The sequence below is a fragment of the Anthonomus grandis genome, chromosome 2, assembly GCF_022605725.1.
Source record: "Anthonomus grandis grandis chromosome 2, icAntGran1.3, whole genome shotgun sequence".
NCBI classification, from domain to species: domain Eukaryota; kingdom Metazoa; phylum Arthropoda; class Insecta; order Coleoptera; family Curculionidae; genus Anthonomus; species Anthonomus grandis.
In genome coordinates this window covers 16,766,824-16,786,127 of record NC_065547.1, presented here as the reverse complement: position 1 = coordinate 16,786,127, position 19,304 = coordinate 16,766,824, and the positions used below count along the sequence as shown (strand labels likewise).

The 19,304-nt window shown below is 31.4% G+C and overlaps 2 protein-coding genes across 3 annotated transcripts in view; one reads left to right on the top strand and one right to left on the bottom strand.

Annotated features, from left to right (window-relative positions):
- The first annotated feature begins 616 nt into the window (after positions 1 to 616).
- The window catches only part of LOC126750515 (uncharacterized aarF domain-containing protein kinase 5), a 74,572-nt gene continuing 55,884 nt past the window's right edge, over positions 617 to 19,304 (top strand). The window contains exons 1-2 of one of the 2 annotated variants that reach the window (XM_050460155.1): positions 617 to 808; positions 9,994 to 10,187. In XM_050460155.1, coding sequence (XP_050316112.1) covers positions 9,997 to 10,187 — 191 coding nt within the window. In that variant the 5' untranslated portion in view covers positions 617 to 808; positions 9,994 to 9,996. Of the gene's footprint in view, positions 809 to 9,993; positions 10,188 to 17,507; positions 17,584 to 19,304 lie in introns of those variants that run through there. The other variant, XM_050460156.1, reaches the window with a different exon arrangement.
- Positions 13,347 to 14,388, bottom strand: LOC126733516 (uncharacterized). Its single transcript, XM_050436840.1, has 2 exons — positions 13,889 to 14,388; positions 13,347 to 13,799 (listed from the first exon to the last, which is right to left on the bottom strand). Exons 1-2 carry the CDS (start codon positions 14,120 to 14,122, stop codon positions 13,347 to 13,349), a joined length of 687 nt encoding a protein of 228 aa, XP_050292797.1. The 5' UTR covers positions 14,123 to 14,388.

Sequence of the window (19,304 nt, the reverse complement as noted above, 5' to 3'; positions counted from 1 at the left end):
GTATAACCAAAGTTTACGGAATAAAATACTTAATATTTTATTCAGTAAACTTTGGTATAAGTCATATAAAAATGACCATAGGTATTTCGTCGCCATCTATGATTTAGATTTAGTACGAATAACACTAATCTTGCGATACGAAACACTAAGTCTGATTCGTATGATTTTAATCTCAATAAAGATTTGAATTGCGCAACTATGGGACACTATAGATTGACAAATGAGAATTCGGAATGTCGCTGTCTATGGAAAAATGTAAAAATATGTTGCCGTTTTGAACTTCAACGTTTCAAGGAGTTACGTACTTCCAAGGCATATTTATACCTCGCATACAAAGGAAAAACTACTCTTGGGAAGCACCTGGTATATCAATATTATTTTTATTAATACTGTTATTATAAAAAAAGTGCAATTACTAGCTAGAACGTATTTTCAATGTATTTTAAACGGAGGCACCTGGTTTATTAATATTATTTTTATTAATACCTGTTATTATAAAATAAGTGCAATTACTAGCTAGAACATATTTTAAATGTATTTGAAAAAACATTTTACTATTAATTACTTATCAGGCAAAAACAAACAATTATATCAATTAAAAACTTTTTTTTTAGATTATGCGCAATCAGTTATATCGTTATCCTAGACCTACAGTTGACATCAAGCCGTCGCTCAATGTTGCCAAACGGCGCGCATACCTAACAGCAGTTGAAAGTTACATCATCGATCCGGTTCAGCTCTACTAAAACCGAAATTTTGTGTACAGTGTCAAAGGGACAAAGAAAAACCACCAAAGGGTCGATTTCAGGTAATTACCACAACCACCATCGTAAAACCATTTTTCAATTAAATTTGTTATTGTCTTTAAAATGTTATGGTTACCATAATAGTGGTCATAATAACATAATCAGCTGATTGGGATGAAAATGTAACCTAAAATATTTAAAGTTGAACTTACCTGAGGTTTTATTTTAAAACTTAAAAGGGGTTTAGCCTAGAGGGGTCGACAGTCGCGAAGTGTTAATAGTTTTTTTATTAATTTTTTTTTGAAAAAAATTAACGACGCGGAAATAATGTCAGGCACAACAGTGGAGCAGCAGCATTCAGGCCAGTCGCCAGATACGACTAACGACTAAGCGGAAAAACGGAAACCGTTCGAGCCAAGTTGTTCTATGTATAGGAGGATTCATAACTTAAGGTCTTTCACGAACGAACTCGTATGCACACTTTTCCATAGAATTTTTAACAATTTTTGATCTTTGTCATATTATGTCATATAATAATATTTATCATACAAAAAAGGATAATCTACATACTAAATTTACATGTGTAGTCTTATCGTATTATGGTAAATAAAAGCCAATGTATCAGACTTTCAATCCTTGTGGCGGAAATTTCATTTTCTCTTTTAAGAAGAATAAAAAAAACAAGAAATTTTTAAGCATTGATTTCTTCTTCTTTTGCATCTTCTTTCACACAATCTCGGATCATCTGGACTCTAATAAACTGTAATTGACTGATTTTCACATTTTTCACTGAACACATTTTTACATTCTTTCATGTACAGGGCGTGTCAAAATTCACTACATATAATTTAAGGGCGTATTTCTGAGGTCAAAATAAGACTTTTTTTTCCTATAAGCATGGGTCCTAAAATGCACCCCCTTCAAGCTACAGCCATCGCAAGAAGTGTAAAAAAAATCGATTTTTTAAAACTGTGTCTGTATTTTTGTATCTGTTTTGTATCAAATTTAACGAAATTTGGAATACCCCCGTTATTTTAGGCGGTCTATTTACTTTTTATCTTAGAAAAGGCGTACAACTAATTTTAAGGGGTAAACTGAAGGGATGCACACTTTTGACGGCCAAAATTTTATGTACGCATACATTTTTTTTTAAATTAAGCTACACCAGAATATGGGCCATACATAAATCTAAATTTTATGTCTCTTGCATTTTTTTGATAATACGAATAGTTTTTGAGAAAATCACCGATTAATAAAAGGCTACCAATAACGTAATAATTAAAATTTAAACAGATAATATTAAGTAGTAGGCTGTGACTATTTGTTTTAGGAAATTTTTTAAGCGGCACGACATTTAACAATAAATAGGTAGACTGGTTTTGCTATTGTTGAAACTTTGTTATTGAGGTTTTTTCAATAAATTGATGAACAATTACTCACATTAAAGAATGACGGTTTATAAAAATTCAAAAATTGGTTAAAAAATAATTTAACATTTATTAACATAATAATTAATTACTTTTTTAAATAAACAATAAACTTCTGAGAAACAAATATTTTTTTCAATAAAAAGTGCTCGAAATGCTCACCCCCCGCTGCAATACAAGCCTCCATTCGTCTTCTCATAGATTGTCTTACTCGCTCTAAAATTCCAGGAGTATTTTTTATTGTTTCAAAGGCATCAATAATTCTTTGCCTTAGGACCTCGAGCGAAGGCACTTGACCAGGATTATAGACGAGGCTTTTTACATATCCCCAGAAAAAAAAAATCCAGAGGATTGCAGTCCGGGGAGCGTGGAGGCCATGGTATTGGGCCTGCTCTACCAATCCATCTCTCAGGAAACACAAAGTTCAAATAGTCACGCACTGTTATACGGAAATGAGGGGGGCACCGTCATGCATAAACCACATGTTCGTTCGCACATTTAAAGGTACATTGTCTAGTAAACCATATAAATGATGCTGTAGAAAGTCTAAATAAGTGTCGCCAACTAAAAATCTAGGAAAAAAGAAAGGACCAATTAACTCATCTCCCACTAAACCTGCCCATACATTAAGGCTAAAGTGCTCCTGGTGGTGAGATTGCCTAATTTCGTGCGGATTCTCTGCTGCCCAAACATGCACATTGTGAAAATTCACCATCCCTTCCCGCGAAAAATGAGCTTCGTCTGTGAATAGAATACTTGATAAAAAATTATTATCTCTCGTGCATCTCTGAAGTAACTACCTTGCAAACTGTAAGCGCCTTGGGAAATCTTGAGGTAGCAAAGCTTGAACTCTTTGAATATGGTATGGGTACAAGCTATTTTCGTGCAAAACCCGCCAGACAGTTGCATGAGAATCATCCAATTTCCGAGCTATTTGTCGGGTGCTTAGGCCAGGATCGTCGTCGATGGGATTCAAAATTTGCTCCTCTGTCACTGGGTTTCGTGCTTGTTGCGGTCTGCCTGCACTGTTCCTGGGGGTCCGAAAACTACCGTATTCCCTAAGATGCCGATGTGACTCTGAAAATGTTCGTACATTCGGGAGTCGGCGATTAGGAAACCTTAACTGATACAATCTTTGAGCTTCATACGCGTTACCATCAGCAAGACCATAAACAAAATGGATGTCTGTAAGATGTTCGAATGAATAACGTTCATTTTCCATTTTAGCAATGTTAGCTTTGAGTCGTATGAAAAAAATGCAAGAGACGAAAAATTTAAATTTTTGTATGGTCTATTTATTGGTGTAGCTTAATTTAAAAAAAAAAATTATGTACACATAAAATTTTGGCCGTCAAAAGTGTGCACCCCCTCAGTTTACCCCTTCAAATTAGTTTTACGCCTTTTCTAAGATAAAGAGTAAATAAACCGCCTAAAATAACGGGGGTATTCCAAATTTCGTTAAATTTGATACAAAACTGTAGACACAGTTTTAAAAAATCGATTTTTTTTAAACTTCTTGCGATGGCTGTAGCTTGAAGGGGGTGCATTTTAGGACCCATGTTTATAGGAATAAAAAGTCTTATTTTGACCTCAGGAATACGCCCTTAAAATATATGTAGTGAATTTTGAAACATCCTGTATAAATGAACTTGAAATAGACATCTATTTCCGGGATTTTAAGATTATGTACAGGATGTTTGATTAAAATATTTTTTTCTTAAAATTTTCTCAAATCGGCAATAACTTAAGTACTGATCAAAATCTAAATTTGAAACTTTATTCACATATTCCCTGAATAATTTGACTAGAGACATGTTTCCGGACTTTTGGATTAATGTATAGAATTTTGCGAAAAACAGGGATTTTGGAAAAAAATCCTAAAAATTTTACAAAATGCCCATAACTGAAAAACGAATCGAAATCCAAATTTGAAAATTCATACACACATTATTTGAATAATTTAACTAGAGACCAGATGATAGATTACGTACAGGATGTTTGGAAAAAATGGATTTTGGAAGAACATTATTTTTTTGCATAAAAATTTTCCAAATCGTCAATAACTAAAAAACTAGACAAAATTTAAATTTGAAATTTTATACTCGTACTCCTTCAATAATTTGCCTATAGACCTTTTTCAAAATTTTGGATTCATGAACAGGATTTTATGAAAAATCGGCATTTTAGAAGAAATGTATGTTTTTCCTAAAAATTTTACAAAATCCCATAACTCAAAAACTAGTCAAAATCCAAACTTGAAAATTCATACACGTATTCCTTAAACAATTTTACCAAAGACCCATTTAAGGAATTTTTGAAAATCCGATTTCAGAGATTTTGGATTTATGTACAGCCTTTTTGCAAAATGGCTATAATTCAAAAACTAATCAAAATCCAAATTTGAAAATGTATACACATACTGCTTGAATAATTTGACTAAATACATATCTCCGGAATTTTAAGATTATATGCAGGATTTTTGGAAACAATAGATTTTTTTTAAAAATATCTTTTTCGTAAAAATTTATCTAATCGCCAATAACTCAAAAAATAATGAAAATCTTCTTTTAAAACTTGATTTACATATTGCCTGAATAGTTTGATCGAAGTACATTTCAGGGATTTTAAATTTATTCACAGCATTTTGAAAAAAAAACAAGGATTTTGAATAAAAAAGATTTTTTTCTAAAAATTTTACAAACTGGCCATTACTCAAAAACTAGTTAAAATCCATGTGAAAGTATACACATATTCCTTGAATAATTTATCTATATTTCAGAAATTTTTAATTTATCTACAGAATTTTGAGAAAAACCGGAATTTGGGGAAAAAATGTCATAAAATGTCCATAGGTGAAAAACCAATACAAATTTGAAAATTTATACAAGTATTACTTAAATAATTCGACTAGTGACCTATTTAAGGAATTTGTAATTCATTTTGTAAAAAAGCAGGATTTTGAAAGAAAATTATATTTTTCCTAAAAATTTCAAAAAGTAGTAAAAATCCTGTCTCTAGTCATATATTCCTTGAATAATTTAACTAGAGACATATTTCAGGAATTTTGGATTAATGTACAAGATTTTCAAAAAAGAACAAGGATTTTGGGAAGTTTTTATATTTTTTTTAAATTTTACAAAATGCTCATAACTCAAAAACTAATATCATAATTTGAATTTTAACATTTATACAGGTATTTCTTGAACAATTTGACTACAGAATTATTTCAGAAATTATGTCCATTGTAAATATTAACAATAAGATAAGGCAATCAATAAAAATGTTTTCTTTGTAGCGGAAAATATTATAGACTTAGACAGATAAAGCTGTTATCAGAATATGATATTGACAAATTATCGCACATAGAAATGGCGTCTTTGATTTGGAAAACTCACTAATAAATTGATCTAAGCTATTCGGCAATTTTTTTTGTACATTTAGTTTTTGAAACCCTCACAGAAATATTATTTAAAAAAGGTAGTATTCTAACAAAAATGTGCTTAAAATTAGGTAATTGTAGATTTTTCAAAGTGTATTCCCTTAAATTAAAAATACAAATTGTATTTTGTAATTTACCAGATTCTATTAATAATTACAGAAAAATATATAGTTAAGTAAGACGTTATGATGTTTTATATTTTTTTGAACCATTAAAAGTTAATTAGTAAATATAAAAAAAATAGTTCTTTTGTGAAAATAGGAAATTTCCCTGTAATCAAGTTATATACTTTTGTAAAAATTACATAAGGGCAACTATTCTTCGTTAACATTTCATTTAATATAATGCAAATTGATTTATTCGAGATGATTTATAGATAAGTTCTTACGAAGTGCAAAGTTCTATTCTATCTACATGGCGAAACTTAAACAATTTATTAAATTATCTTAACAAAATATAATGACAGTACAAGCAAAACATAAAAGTATTAAGGCAAATAAACAGTTATAAGCTATATTGACTTAAAAGCAGCATTTATAGACAGCGGAAAGTCCGGTATACATATGTTTATTCACACGCTACGATATTTTAAGAAAAACTGCGTTTAGAAATTTCTTTGCGATGCAGTGGGATGTCCAAAGGATTTCGATGACTTATCCGTGAGTAACAACACTGCACTTGATTCTGTCCATTAGGAATTTATTGGACGAAATATTTTTTTTAATTCTGTCAGCAAAATGCGGTGTAATCAACCTCTCTTCTCTGAGTCATATTCAGCCACTGCAGCAAGTCTTTCTTAATTTGTGTGACACCCCGTGTAGTCATCGTATTCCAAATATAAATCTCACACCTGAATTTGTTTTACACACGCTTCTTCTCCCTATTATCAAGACAAGGGTCAAAAACAGTATCACAGAAAGTTAAATGTGAAAGAATAAGACAATCGCAGAGCATCTTTTTTATTTTTATATTCAACACATGTCAGGTTTTAAAGGGATAAAGGGATTTTAGTAATTTCAATCTATATCCATGTATAAACCAAGATTCCTACATTCATGCTTTAAAATGAAATGAGTTTATTATTGTACACGTCAATGAATACGATTAAGAAGGTTTTATTTTAAAGTGTATTTAGTGAATAATATAGCGACAGACAGGAGTTAGCTGCAAACAATTCCTTAAGGATTGGTCATACAGCAGTTTTAGGTTTTCATTTAAACAATCGTTGGCATACTCAGTATTCGGGGGACCAAAGAAAATAATTAACTGGGTCTCGTTAGCGTAAATATGATGCTTTGAATGTTTTAAAGACGTAACAAGTTGACGCGTAAAAAATAGAACAAAGAATAGGGCCCAAAATACTTCCTTGTTTCCTATTAGTGACCAAGCTTTTCATGAGATCCACTGCTTTATTAGAAAATCCGACAAAACCAAGAATTGATAATAAGATTTCATGATTGAGCATGTCGAAAGCTTTGTTGTAATCCAACTTAACGACCAATGCCGATATGTTTTCATCCAAATATCTTAAAATTTCATTGGTTACATCAGAAACTGCGGTGAAAACTGGGGAATCTGCGACTCCAGAATTTTTAGGAATTTTAGACAAAGCTGATATTGAGCAAAGGTTATAAACCTTAGAGTTTTTGTTTTAAGTGGATGGGTAAATTCCCCAATTATAAGCATTCATGATATGACAAAATGTTAGTTTTAAGTTCAAAATTTAAATTATCGCGACAAAATGCATTAGACCTGTGGGTCCCAAAATATTTCTAATGTTAATCTATGATACCGGATCAAAATTAAAAGAATCAGTGTTCAAGTAGATTCCGTTTAGAATTTCCATTTTGCTTTGATGTTACTATTTCTTACTTTCAAGTTTAAATAAGCCTTTTTTTATAGCTGTTGTGTTGGAGTTGTTTGTAATATGTCCATTGATCAGGAATTTTAGTTTATCGAAATCTTTTTAGAACTTTTTCACAAAATTTAATAAAAAAAAACACTTTATATTTGGCGCATTTACTGGCGCATAATGATCAAAGAGCTGAAGAATATTTGAGGTGATGAAATTAACTGCTTTCATATTGAAATCTTTCATTGTCAATACTTTTAACATCACGATAGCTGGAATTGTATGTGGGTGGATGGTTTATTTAATTTAACAAAATATAGAGTGCAATAAATTAGTATGTACTCAAATATATTTGGGTCTCTAAGTCCCACCTCTATAACGTTTTCATTATTATAAAAATATCAGATCTACTATAATAGAGCTGTTTGCACTTAACGTCTAGATTTATAAATTACATGTTTTATAAAAAAGGCAAAGTTGAAGCTCTCGCTTCCTTACTTTAACTACTTATATCGAATAGATTTACAATAATAATTCCTTAAAAATTATAGATAAATATATTTTTAGACAGTCCAATGTATGTATGATCAATATATGATAAAAATCTAAAAAGGTTATGATAAGTTTGATAATGATAAAGAAGAAAGAATAAGAAAACATGAAGGCAAGTTAGAGTTGAGGCAGGAAGCACATATAAATACCATACAATTTCTGGTAAAATATTTAAAAGTAAATATTTAAATTTATTATGGGGCAGAAGCTTAAGCTCTCGTGGAACGATAACATAACGATCGTTTAAATAAAGTAGTTTTGTGAGGAGGTGGGGTTATTGTAAATTTATGTCGTACCTCGAGATTATTTGAATATGATAATGTCTGAATTTAATTTTTTGGTACAAATAATTGGGACATTTTGAACGATAATTTATTAAACAAAACCAAACTGTGAAGCGTTCTCCTTTCCTTCATGTTCAACCACCCAATTTCGCGGAGCTTTTCAGCAACATCCCTATCATACCGCTTAATACTACCCACTAATCGTACACAGCAATTCTGCATAAGTTGTATTGGCCTCATGTCCCTATCTGTTAAACTTTCAATTAAACTGCAATACTACTAAGCGATCAAACAAAGTTTGAGTACTCAAAAGTTGTCTCTTTTGATTGAAAATTAATTTTTTATTAATAAACGCTTTCTTAATACACTGATTGATATGATCTAAATATATTAGATCTATACAAATGTATCAACTCTAGATTTCTTGCAGTTGCGGAGCATTTAAGTGTGCCGTTATCATGACTAACACGCATAAACTCTGCCTTCCTTGAATTTGGAAAAGTATTAGACTCTATGCAGACGTTTACTAAGTGGAAAATATATGGGATAATATGTAGACACTAGTACACTAACATGGATAAGCCAATCCTATCCGTTCCTATGGCTTCTGTTTTTATATTAAAAAATAGTAGAACGTACTTCCTTCGTAGTTGCCAATGAAAACTCCAACATGTCACTGTCTTGTTTTGTAGATAGAAATCTACGGTATCTAAATTGATTTATATCATCCGCAGTAACCAGTCTTTCCGAGACAAAAATAATTATTACAAACAATTTTGAAAAAATACTCAATAAACTTATTGGTCACTGTAGCCTTTTGGATTTCTCACTTTCAGGAATGGCACTACCTAGGCGGTTTTCCACTGTGATGGAAATATGTATATATTATAAGTAATAGCAAAGTTGAAAATATGCTGTAAAAAAGGATCAATAGTATGGCTCCCACCTGCTATTTTGACAGTTAACGTTGTCATTTTTTCATGAATGAATTGTAGCTCTACTACCTTTAAACCTCTCCCAATTAAAAAAAAAATACGTTTTCCAAAATAGGATCCAAGAATTTCGGCAAAATTTTATTCCAATATGACGCATATCTGTCATTTTATTTTGTACGTCATGTCTATGCCACGCCTTTTTAAACGTGCAAGTCTTAGTATGTTAATGATTTAATGACTGATATTTGCTATTTTAGTGTTCAGTTTAAAAGTGACTCGGTTTTTGAATCGGACTATAAAATCCGGATTTCGAACTACGGTTGCGTTCGCTACGGGCAGGTCAAACAGGAAAAAAGGGACAAAGGGATATGAGGGCAGGAAGGGCAGCTGACTCGGTGTGAATCAGTCGCTAAATATAGACAAAGGATTTATTTTTATGATTCCGGGTTTATTTCCGCGCCCAATTTTAAATCCAATAATATAACATCCGACTTACTTCCGAATTACAAAGAATATCCATCATATATCCGATATAATGAATCTGAAACGAAAATCAAATTTTTACTGTCCCACAGACAAGTTCTGTTAAGGATTCAATCCGATTTTATATAAGAAAAAAAATGCCTGCATTTGGAAGATTGTAAAAATTTGATTTTGTATGGGAACTACTTTGACTTACGACTTACGGTTGATATAATATATAATTTCTTAAATAATAACCAATGATATATCAAAAATAATGGATTTTCCTATTGCAGAACATGACAAAACACGCTTTACACCTTTTTCGTAAGTACTTGAGCTTGAGGAGCATCCAACGCAGTGGCTCACCATCCAAGAAATTACTCCTCACTGGCCTTGGATTTTCCTCAGCAGCAGTAGCTTTAAGCAGCTTTACTTCAGACGCGGACAATATCGTTGTAGGGAGTAAAGGACTACTCAGATTTTTAAGGTACAGTAACCCCGGTACTTGATAATTAACGAGTTTTTGGTAAAATCGGAAGTGATATTTAATAATTTTTTTAAGAAAAAGTTTTTTTTTTTGGAGAGTCATACCAAAGATCCGAATTTCTAAATTCATACTTAAAAAAGAAATAAATGACGCCCTGGTGAATAATTTCTTTGCCTTGTTTAGTTATAAGTAAACAGAAAAAAGAAACCATATTTGACCTAACTAATGATTGAAAAATTTAGATCCTTGAAATAAATATCTTCTTGATATTCTCCAAGTATATGTGAATGTACATGTGAATTGGTAGAAAAAGGCTAATTTCCTTGGGTCAATCATATCTATATTTAAATCCGATAATTAAATACCATATAATTGAATTAATAGTAAATTCATTTAATAGTGATGCTACCAATTTAAACTAGCACGTTATTTCTTTAAAGTAATTTCAAAATATTTATATTAGCTTTAGGCATTTAGTCGAATCAATTTATTATACAAGTTTGAGCCAAATGTGCTAGAGTTACTTTATTAATTGCAATTATACAATTTATAACAATATTTTTTGATTATAATTATTTATTGAGTTATTTTAAGTTGTCCATTTAGTTAAACTTATTACGTAATTTTGTACTAATTAATTTTTCCGTAAACAAATTGTGTGAGGATGGATAAATAACGTCGCAAATACAAAACTAAAAAATACCCTTAGCAAAATCATAAAAATTAACACAAATTAATTCAGCTAATACATATCTCTTCATAAAGTAAAATGTACTAATTGATAATAAGCAAACTTTTATTATGCAGGGTGAATCATTAACATTGCACGAAAATGTGAGGGCGTATTCCTTGGGTCAAAATATTGAAAAAAATTTCTATAAAGCTATGTTCGAAAATACTTATAAAATGTCGAAAATAATAAAGAAAAGAAAAGTAAACCTTAAAAAAATATGGGAACTTTCATTTAGTTTTTGTTGTCAAAGAAAAACATATCTATACATCGCTCGTATGTACGTCACAAAGATTGCAAGAAAAAAAATCGATTGTTGGTCAAAATTTAAATACACTCCTCTACCTTCAATTTTTTGTTATTGATATTGTTGCATTTTTGTAATCGTTTCCAGTAAATAAAATATTAGTTTGTTAAATGCTAGTAGCTGACCCAGACCTGTATTGAAGTTCACAGTGACTTTTCTATACTTGACAGTTTTCAAAATTTTCATTTCAAACGAATTGCAGTAACAAAGAAATGTGTGATATGCATTTTGTGTATGGTATTGCGAACGGCAATGCCTACGAAGCAAGGCGTAATTATGAAGAAAGATTCCCGAATCGTGCTGTTCCACGTAGTCCAATGTTTATTCGCCTCCATGAGCGACTCAGTGAAAATGGCAGTCTCAAGAAATTGACCGCTAACAATGAACGACCTTGTACAGTTGCAACTGTAGAAGCGGAAGAGGAAGGGTTAATCCAAATTGAGGAGGACCAACAAGTACAAGAAAGATTGCTATAACACTATATATTAGTCAATCGACAGCCTCCAAAAAAGTGAAGAGTGATTTCTTATATCTGTGCTTACACTTTTACCAGATGATTTTTCTCAAAGCCTCGCATTTTGTGCTATGACTACAACAAAAAATATGAGAAAATCTTTAGTTCGTGAAAAGAATATGGGCCTACGAAAATCCGCATGGGATTATTTAAAGTCGGCACCAGCAAGAATTTTCGGTTAATGTATGGATGGGAATTATTGAAAATAACTTGATTTGTCCATTTTTTTGCCAGAACGATTAACTGGAGAGGTTTATCGGCATTTTCTCGAAAAGGAACTGCTCGCCTTATTAGAAGAAGTCCTCCTTAAGCTAAGATATTAAATGGTTTTTATGTACGATGGTGTTCCTGCGCACTTTAGCTTAATTGCTCGAGAATATTTAGATAGAGAATATCCCAATTGCTGAATAGGATGCGGAGGTCCACAACCGTGGCCTCCGCAATCTCCCGATTTAAACTTATTAGACTTTTTTCTCTGGGGTTACCTAAAACAATTAGTTTATACTACTCCAGTTGAAAATGTTGAAAAGTTAAGAAATAGGATAGTGGCAAGTTGCGCAACACAGCAGGCATTTGCAAGATGGCGATGTTGTTATAGACAACAGATTAATATCGCTCTATAATTTTTATAAAATAAAGTAATTTAAGTGAAGAATTGATTGCGGATCTGTAGTTTGGGGGTGAGCTCTAACGTCGGAGTGTGTGTCCTAGTGATTGTTTGCCTAAATTAGCAGTTTCTTTTAGTGAAAATTTACCATTAGGTGTGTATTATCTAAGTATTACCTATAGTTCAATCAACGAATCTTTGCGTTCACGTCATCATTAAAACATGGGCGACATTCATCCGATTCAATCAGCTGTCAATTCAGTGTCGTCGATTTGAGGGTTTCTACTTTAAATAAACTATTAATTCAGTTTCAAAAAGTGCTTTGTTTTCTACATTATCTAGTTAAAAAAGTTTAAGAACTTGACTATATTGATTTTAAATATACCTGCCTATTCGCTTATGATATTTGTTTACCAGATATGTTGTCAATGGTCTCAGCTAACCTCAAATCCAAAAACAGGCTCGATGGTTCGTCGCATTAATCTTTTATCAAAGAATAACCATATAATATATATTGTTACTCTTTGCTTTTATTATGAAAATCATGAATATTCATAACTATTCATAAATATGAAATATTTCCGTATGATTATTTGAATGGTTTATAATCGTACTGAGGAGCTCTACGAGACAAAATGATTCTATCAAATTTAGCGAGGTTTTTCTTGATGATAACCAACCATTGAATCTATGTGTTACTTTAATTTTTAGTGAAAAAACTGATTAATGGATACAAAATTTGATAATCAAGCTCTCGTAATACCATATTTATGACCAGAGTAATTAAAAGTACAAAATCAAATAAAAAAATATGCATTTCTTTGGAAATAAACTAAAAATGTTATAATCATTTTAATAACAAGTTTTTTTTAATGATTCTAAAATGAAGTAATGAATTTTAGTATGTCAAATATTTAATCACTTACTTTAAAAATACATATAACATTTTACCATTTTACATTAAATTTCAATATTTGTGCAAATGTTCGTCTGATGTATTTCTATAATTTTTCATTTAATGATTCACAGGATTCACTAGAACTTTCATTACTATCACTTTCGTCATTGGTTAGGTGGATAATAGGCTCTGGCATTTCTTCGATTATGACTTTACGGCCATACCAATTTTGAATTAGTTTGTCAGTGTGACACACTTTCGCGTGGCATACTTCTGGCGTAAATTTTTCTACGGCTTTTTTCCACATTTCTAAAACGTTTTCATCTGTATGCCCAACTTCACTAATATGTATATTATAATAATGTTTTGTATCTGCCCAAATCATTTCAATAGCATTGAACTGACAATGGTAGGGTGGCAATCTTAATGCTTCATGTCCATTTGCTTGTAATAATTGATCTATTTTATATTTCTTCGGTTTTTTGTGTAACTTTGCTAAGCTCAATAATTCTGCTTTAAACATCTGCTTATCAAATGGAATTTCATTCTTCTCGAGCTACTCAACAATTTCACCTCTTTTCCAAGAACATGATGGTTGCTTTTCCAAGTCAACTGAATGATATGGAGGATTATCCATTACAATACAATTAAAGATGGTTCTTCTAAATTTGGAATTAATTGATTGTCTACCCACTTTGTAAAGTTCTCATTATTCATTTCTCCATTATAATCCATCAGTTTCGATTTACCAGCAAAAACCAAACTGGCATTTTTTATAAAACCAACTTTGTGTCCAGCATGTAATACAATGAAGCGTTTTCCATCAAATCCACCTGGTCTCCGAACACTCTTTACATTATCATCTTGCCATGATTTCATATTGTTGCCCTTTGAGAAAATCCATGTATCATCGGATAAAAACTAGTTGACGTGTAAATTCTGAATGTTTATTTTCCATATATTTTCTGAAAAATGCTGCTGCTCTTGAAGCTATATTAGGTGTCTCCATTAGTGCTCTTCGGTTATCATCTTTCTTGTATTTAAACCCCAAATGACAAAGCAGGGTTCGTAGAGATCCATAGCTTATATCAACTATTTCTTTTCAACACAGAAAGTATAATAACAATATACAATTTTTGCCATTTTTTAAAATATATAAGTTACTTTATGCATACATATTATATAATACATTCCGAACCTCCATTTTACTATCCTCATTCAGGTCGAGGGTTTTTGTTTTTCTTCGAGACCTATTTTTTCCAGGTGTTGAAGGCAGCGCATTTTGATCTTTCGATACTTTGATGCCGGTTACATTTCTTAAGCTAATTTTCAGGGCATGAGCAACTCTCTATAAAGTTTTTCAGTTTATCATATTATCAAATATTGAATAAAAATAGTATTATTTACCTCTTGGACTGCGTTTAGAGAAATAAGCGGACCATTATTATTTCTTTCAGCCTTAAAATAATCAATGAGATTCCCAACAAAAACACGTGCTTGAGAATTCAAACGTTTTCCCGGCATATTAAATTTATGTTATAATAATTTTAACAGAGTATCAACTCCTGATTATTATTTAAACACTAGTAAAAGTTATGAAAACAGCTGTTTAAATATAATAATAAAAAGAAATAAAATTGTAACCGCAAATAAGCAAACAAACTGCTGAAAGTCTAAATATCAAAAAATAAAACTACAGACAAGCACCTAGCCATTTCATTGGATGCCGTTAAACAACAGAGCCTCAGTAAAAATCTGTGCATATTCGGACTTCAGTCAACTGAAAAATGAAGATTCTGCAACATTAAAGGACAAGGTATTAAAACTATTTAATACTGATCTTAAAACAAACATTTCGAACAATTCAATAAAAAAAATGTCACCGTGTGCCATTAAGAAATCCAACTGATAAACTTCAGGCAGTGTTGGTGCGGTTTTCGTGCATCGAGGCCAAGCAATCGGTACTTAAATCGTGACTTTTGCTTAAAAACAAACAAATACAAATCAAAGAAGACTCAACCAAAGTGCTTTTAAATTTATTTGAAATTGCGGTTAGAAAATTTACTTTTAAAAATTCGTGGGTTTATAACGGTAATATTTGCGTCAAAAAGGGTGATCAAGTTTATAAAATTACTAACCTGGGTGACCTGACAAATATATAAATTATCTTTTTTTATGGTGAGTTGAGAATATCTTATATAATTTGATGATAGGGACGCTAATGTTCATTCATAATGTGATATACCTATATATATTTTCTTGTTCGTCATCGATACATTTTCATTATGGCATGTTAAAGTTTCTTTATTGCAAAGAGTCTTTTTTTGTAGTAATTACTTACTTTTTTTAATGTGAAAATTATGATTGTAATTGATTTTTTGGATGGTTCCTTTTTTGGGGTTCTTTTCTTTGTATTCGGTAGTTTTTTTTTCTTCAACTTACTGCATTAATAATATGCGTTTATTTCTTTTTTGTTGTCTGATAAGTATATTATATTGTGTACTTAAATATTTAATTAAGATTTATGTATCGTGTAATTTGCTATAATTTTTTTTGGGTTCTTCACTTAACACCACCATGAGCGGTATTTTTTTACTGTTAAATTTAACGGTTACTATTACCTGGCTTGTGATAACTTAAACTAAAGGGCAATTAGTTAAAGAGCATACTTGCAAATTCCTTTTTTTTTAATTCCTACACTCCCTTATTTGTCCCTCTCTTTTATACAGATCGTGTTATCGTGAGCTACGTATTACCCAAAATAATGGCAACACCGCTTGCTTACAGGCGGCGGAATTTTTCGTTTTTATTTTTTGAACCGGGAGTCAGCAGACCTCACTTTGCTGTGTTACTGCACGTTGCATTAACAATTTTTGAGCATTATTTTCATGTTTTTTTCACTATGGCTGTTTATACCCCTTCCGAAAGAGTTCAACTAATTAAATGGTTTTATGGAGGCAATTCGGCAGTACAATGTAGAGATTTGTTTTCAGTGACATTTGAGAATAGACCGATTCCTTGTGCAAAAACGGTTTTAAATGCGTTTACAAATTTTGAGACATCTTTTTGTCTTCAAGATTATAAAAATGCCACACAAAACGTCAAGAACCACCTGGTGAAGTGGTCCAGGATATAGAACGGCGGGAAGAAATGGTTTGCAGTACCCTAGAACTTGATTCGACACGGTCCACTAGAAGTGTTGGAAAGGAACTGGGAATGAGCAATAAAACTGTTGCTCGTATCTGGAAAAAATATGGGTACAAATGTTTCAAGTATTCAAAAACTCGGGAAATATTTCCTGAAGACCAGTGGCGAAGAATGGAATTTTGTGAAACCATGATGGAAAAGGCAAATGAAAACGAATATTTTTTTAAAAATATTTTGTTTTCTGATGTATCTTCTTTTCCATTACATGGCAAACACAATCCTTCCATTGTTCGTTATTGGTCTCAGGAAAACGAGCACAGAAGTTTTCAGTTTCGTACCGTTAACCTCAAAAATTGAATGTTTGGGCAGGTATTTTGGGCGACAATGTTATAGGGCCATTTTTTATTGATAGCACTTTAAAGGCCCAAAAGTACCTTGAGTTGCTGCAAAACCAAGTTCTTCCTGCCATTCAAATCCTACCTGATTTAGACCTGAGATAGGTTTATTTTCAGCAAGATGGCTGTCCTGCTCATAACGCGGCTAGGGTAAAAGAATTTTTAACAAATACATTTCCTAACCGCCTTATTAGTGGAACTGGCGATATTAAATGGCCTCCTAGATCTCCAGATTTGTATCCAAATGACTTTTATCTGTGGGGCTACCTTAAGCAGACCATTTACAAGTATGAATTAAGTAGGCCAACAAATTTAGAGGAGTTGCCAAATAAAATTGTTGAAGGTGCCATTTTACCTGAAACTCTTTTGGAGGTGCGAAATAGCTTTTACGAAAGAAGGCGGTTTATTTGAGCCTTTTATTTAAAAAAATATATGTTGTTAAGTTTGTTTATTAGAGTTTTATTTCTGATTTTTTATTATATTTTTATCAGAGTAAATATTTTATTTTTTATTAGAATAACGCTTTAATTTTCATTATGCAAAACACAGCATATTAAACATTTTAAGATTACAATTCTATGCGGGTTTTACGCATTGTCATATCTGTAAAACCCGCATTAGAATAAATATTTAAAAAATGCCTGGATTTTCGCGTAATATTTTGGAACATATTTTAAAAACTAAAATCCCTTATTGTTTGTAAATACGTTGTGATGACATGTTTTTAGATTGATGTATTGTCATGTTATGTGTGTGCCGTTTTTTGACCTTTTTATGGACATTTTGTAATAATATCATGTAAGTTTTACTATGTTTTTAATTAATTTATTAGTTTAATAGCAACCTTTTATATTCTACTTACATAGTTTTCCCTTGACAATGGTTTAACAACCGAAACGCGTCGGGATTCTTAAAATAAAGATTGTGAAGTAAACAGGACCCTTCGTCTATTATTTTGTTTTGCATTTTGGGACATTTTGTCGCCAAACGACGCAGCTCAGATGTTTACTTTACTAATCCCGTCCTCGGGCCGGCCGGGGCGGTGCTCTGTCGCAGGCACTCGTACACGCGCGACGTTGCAAAATTTCGCCTCTATGCGGTTTCCTATAAGTAACGAACGAAAACACGATCTGTATAACTTTTCCTTGTAAAAACCTTTGATTTTATAAGAATTAAATTAAATAAATACAATTGTTGTTTTCATTTTTGTATTTAAAAACTCAAAATGTAATACGTGGCGTCTTCTATCAGTGACATCCAAAGTATCAAAAATTTTTAATTTAGCACCTTAGAAAACCTCTCCATGTCTAATTGCATATGGTTATTCTCGTTTACTTTCAAATTATTTAGAAAAATTGTTAATTAGTAAATACAGCCAATTAGTTAAAGCGAGATGACATAATATTACAGAAATGATTCTTCTGATAATCTTTTTTATATTGGTTATAGCTTTCCCCTTTGTACCCGAATTGCCCTGTTGTTTCAAGCTGACAAAAAATGAATATTCAGCAGGGTGAAGGGTAAAACAATAACGAAAAAGTAATTAACGCCATTGCAAAAATAGCTGAGGAAATCTTTTTATGCCGAGCAGTATGAAGATCAAAAGGCTATTATGAATCTATCGAACGAAATAAATAATAATAAACAACTAAATCCCAGAACTCAAAAAGAACTTTTACAGTCTTCAATACTCCGGATAATTAAAAACCTAAATTAAAGATAGTAAAAAAAAAAATAAAGCACAAAGCGTGATTGCAGTATTAAACCAACTGACTATGCGGTACACGTACTAAACAGAAACAAGGAAAACTCGCCAACGCTGATATCATTTCAACAATTTCAACAAAAAATGTAATTTGATAGCAAAGAGGAAAGAACTTGGAAAAATCACCAGGTCGTGAATTGACAGGAACAGAAAATATTTACTTAAATTATGAACAAGGTGAACTATTCCGTAATACCCGTAGGTTATGTCGTGAATTTAACTTTGTGTGGGTCAAGTATGGTAGTGTGTTTGTAAAGAAAATTGAAAACTTGATGTGATCAAAATAAGAGATGTGAATGATGTAGAAGGGCTTCTTTTACAATAGCCTCTCAGTTCCTAAAGTAATAGTAAACTGTCTTTTTATCAAGAATGCATACCAATATGATAAAAAAATGCCAAACAATTGCATCCCTCTCACCACCAGAGTTACAAATATTCATCAAAATTCGGAGTTAAAAATTCTTTAAATTGGCGCCATTAGATAATCTTTAATTCTGGTTGTTTAGTTTGCAATTTACAGTAGAGTAAAAGGTTTAAAAAAAATTGTTGACATATGCGAAAAAGGCTTGTGGTATGTACTTTTTATAAACCATAACTTTAAAATAATTACTTAAGTAACTGATTATATTTAAAGTTTTTAAAAACCTATCTTTTTGCTTATATGTTTTTTTAAGATATCAAATTTAACAGCAAAAGATACATTGATTTACGTTTTTTGAACTTATGCTCGTCACTTTTTCTGGAGTACCTCTGA

Bases quoted from the DNA above. Each gene is read 5' to 3' on its own strand.
- LOC126733516 (XM_050436840.1), bottom strand. From the start codon at position 14,122: ATGAAATCATGGCAAGATGATAATGTAAAGAGTGTTCGGAGACCAGGT. The intron at 13,800-13,888 runs GTATTGTAATGG...ATTGTTGAGTAG, and splicing joins TAGAAGAACCATCTTTAATT to CTCGAGAAGAATGAAATTCC.